This window comes from Microtus ochrogaster, linkage group LG1, assembly GCF_000317375.1.
Source record: "Microtus ochrogaster isolate Prairie Vole_2 linkage group LG1, MicOch1.0, whole genome shotgun sequence".
In the NCBI taxonomy this organism is placed as follows: Eukaryota; Metazoa; Chordata; class Mammalia; order Rodentia; family Cricetidae; genus Microtus; species Microtus ochrogaster.
The window spans coordinates 35,137,944-35,140,376 of NC_022027.1; the positions used below are offsets into that span (position 1 = coordinate 35,137,944).

General features: G+C 34.2%; 1 protein-coding gene across 1 annotated transcript in view; it reads left to right on the forward strand.

Moving 5' to 3' along the window:
* The window catches only part of Uba6 (ubiquitin like modifier activating enzyme 6), a 62,340-nt gene extending 59,955 nt beyond the window's left edge, over positions 1 to 2,385 (forward strand). The window contains exon 33 of the mRNA XM_005359419.3: positions 473 to 2,385. Coding sequence (XP_005359476.1) covers positions 473 to 611 — 139 coding nt within the window. The 3' untranslated portion in view covers positions 612 to 2,385. The remainder of the gene's footprint in view (positions 1 to 472) is intronic.
* Positions 2,386 to 2,433: the final 48 nt, after the last annotated feature.

The window sequence follows — 2,433 nt, forward strand, 5'->3', positions numbered from 1 at the left end:
AGGAGGATGCCTATATGTTTTTCTTTGGGTTCTCCTTATTTAGCTTCTCTAGGATCTCTAATTAAAGGCTCAATGTCCTTTGTTTATGGCTAGAAACCAAATATGAGTGAGTACATCCCATGTTCCTCTTTTGGGGTCTGGCTTACCTCACTCAGGATAGTGTTTTCTATTTCCATCCATTTGTATGCAAAATTTAAGAAGGGTGTCTCTAATCTTTAAGAAATAAAGGAAGAAAGTCAGTTTTTCAGAATCACTGTATTACTCTTTGAGGTTTTTTTTCTTTTTTTGTTTATTGTCATTAGCAGCAGGCATCATATTAGATAAGTATTTTCAATTTGGAACCTTTAAGGAAACATTAATAGAGTATAGGCAGATTATTATGTACACGTCCACAGACTCTGAATAGTACTAACTAGGGAAATCTTTCCTTTTACCAAATTACCACCATATTTATCTTTCTTATTTTTCTTAGAATGCACAAACTTGTGAAACCTTCCACTGAGAAGAAATATGTAGATCTTACTGTGTCATTTGCCCCAGACACTGATGGAGACGAAGATTTGCCAGGACCTCCAGTAAGATACTACTTCACCCATGATACGGATGAATAGAAGCTGTCGGAGTTACTTCAGGACTACTGTATTTTGGAAAGTGTACTTAATTCAGAAGCTAAAATAATGAGCTCAATACTGTGGATTTCTTTTGCCTTAATTTAAGGGAAACATCAGCAGGAAACGTATCTACACTGAAGAATTAAAAAACATTTTGGAGCATAGTACACATCTGTTGCTTCGTGTGGCTATGATCACAGCAACTTCGAACTGGAATACCATTTTCTAATGCTTACAAGTTTGTATATTAAGCCTTGTGGATAAAAAGGAACAAAGAAAGCATTTATCTATGACCAGAAGAAATAGAAAATAGTGAATCCCAGCCATTAAAAAAGCTAAATCCCATTTTAAGGCTTTTTTTTTTTTTTTGGTGTTTGATACCCATTTTCCAATATGAATAGTGTGATACTGTACCTCTGACATAATTAGGCTTTGAAAATTCCATAGCTCTGAAGGGGGTGGGATGGTAGAGATTACAGTTGTGTGGCTACAGTTAGTATCCTGCTACTTCTGCCAACGATTTGTTGTGTTACTTCCTCCCGTACATCAAGCGTTTTGCTGATATGGTCGGTGTTATGAGCCATGAGGTGGTGGCGTGTTAACATGGACTAAATGTTAACAGTATTATATGCACTCTACAATTGTCAGAAAATCCATGAATGTGAGCAGATAAATATGGCTAATCATTTGATTGTTAATATGCTTTTATTTTATTTATCTGGAACTCTAAACTAGTCAGTATATAAGACTGAAATTTTTATAAAGGGTCTATCCTTAGAAATAGATGGATATAAAATTAATGTTAGTAGAGTTGTCTTTTTTCCTTCCATCAATATAATGGAGAAAAAAAGTGGGTTTTTGTTTGTTTGTTTGTTTGTTTTAAGGAAACATGTCATTTTACTCTTCATTCCCAAAAGGGGAATTGACAAAGAGAGAGAAATTATATTTTTTTAAGTTTTTCTTCATTGAGAGGAATGCTCTATTTCCTAATATAAACAGTTGCAATTAATAATATGATTGTGTTCATTAAAAGGTACAAACAGAACTTGGCTGTAAAATCAGTGAAAACAGCAAGCAAATGACTTTTTTACAAGGGTTAGCATACATTCTAAACATCAAGCGCTTACAGCCTCTGAAAGTCACTTGCCTGGAGCCCCTGCTCTTAGAGTTCAGACCATTAGTAGCTACTTTGATGGATTCAAATTTAGATTACATCAGTATTACTCCAGCTCCCAGCATCTCTTTACCCCCTGTACTTATTTTCCATTTATAGATAATTTAAAATCCTGTGTTAACCCAGGTTTGCTCTCCTCCTCCTCTTATTGACGGATCCAATTGGAAAATGAGTGAGTTTGTAACAAGGTATTCTGTTCATTGAGAGATGGAGAAAAGTGGCAGGGTCCATCTTAAATGGCTACATCTGAAATAAATACTGTTTTGTCATCCTGTGCTCTTCTGTTGTGCATATTCCTAGTATAATGTTCAAAATTAGTGTCATATAAAATTGATACAGGAACATCAAAGGCTCTGTGGCTTAGACGTTAAAAGGTTAGGAATAATAAAAGGAACTTCGTTTTTTTTAAAAAAAAAAATGCCCCTTTTTCCTAGTTTTTACTTGTCTTCTTTTCTTTGGTAGTGATGTATTTTCTAGGTAACCATTCAGCAGTCCTCAAACATGAACCAGTAGCTTGGCTGTGTTTTCCTAGGTCTCCACATCTTTAATAAATAAATAAATTTTAAAAAAAAAGAAATAAAGAAAGAAAAAGGGAAAAAAAATAAATTAATGAGGAGTGCTAATAAAAATACAACTTTTCTGTTGTCA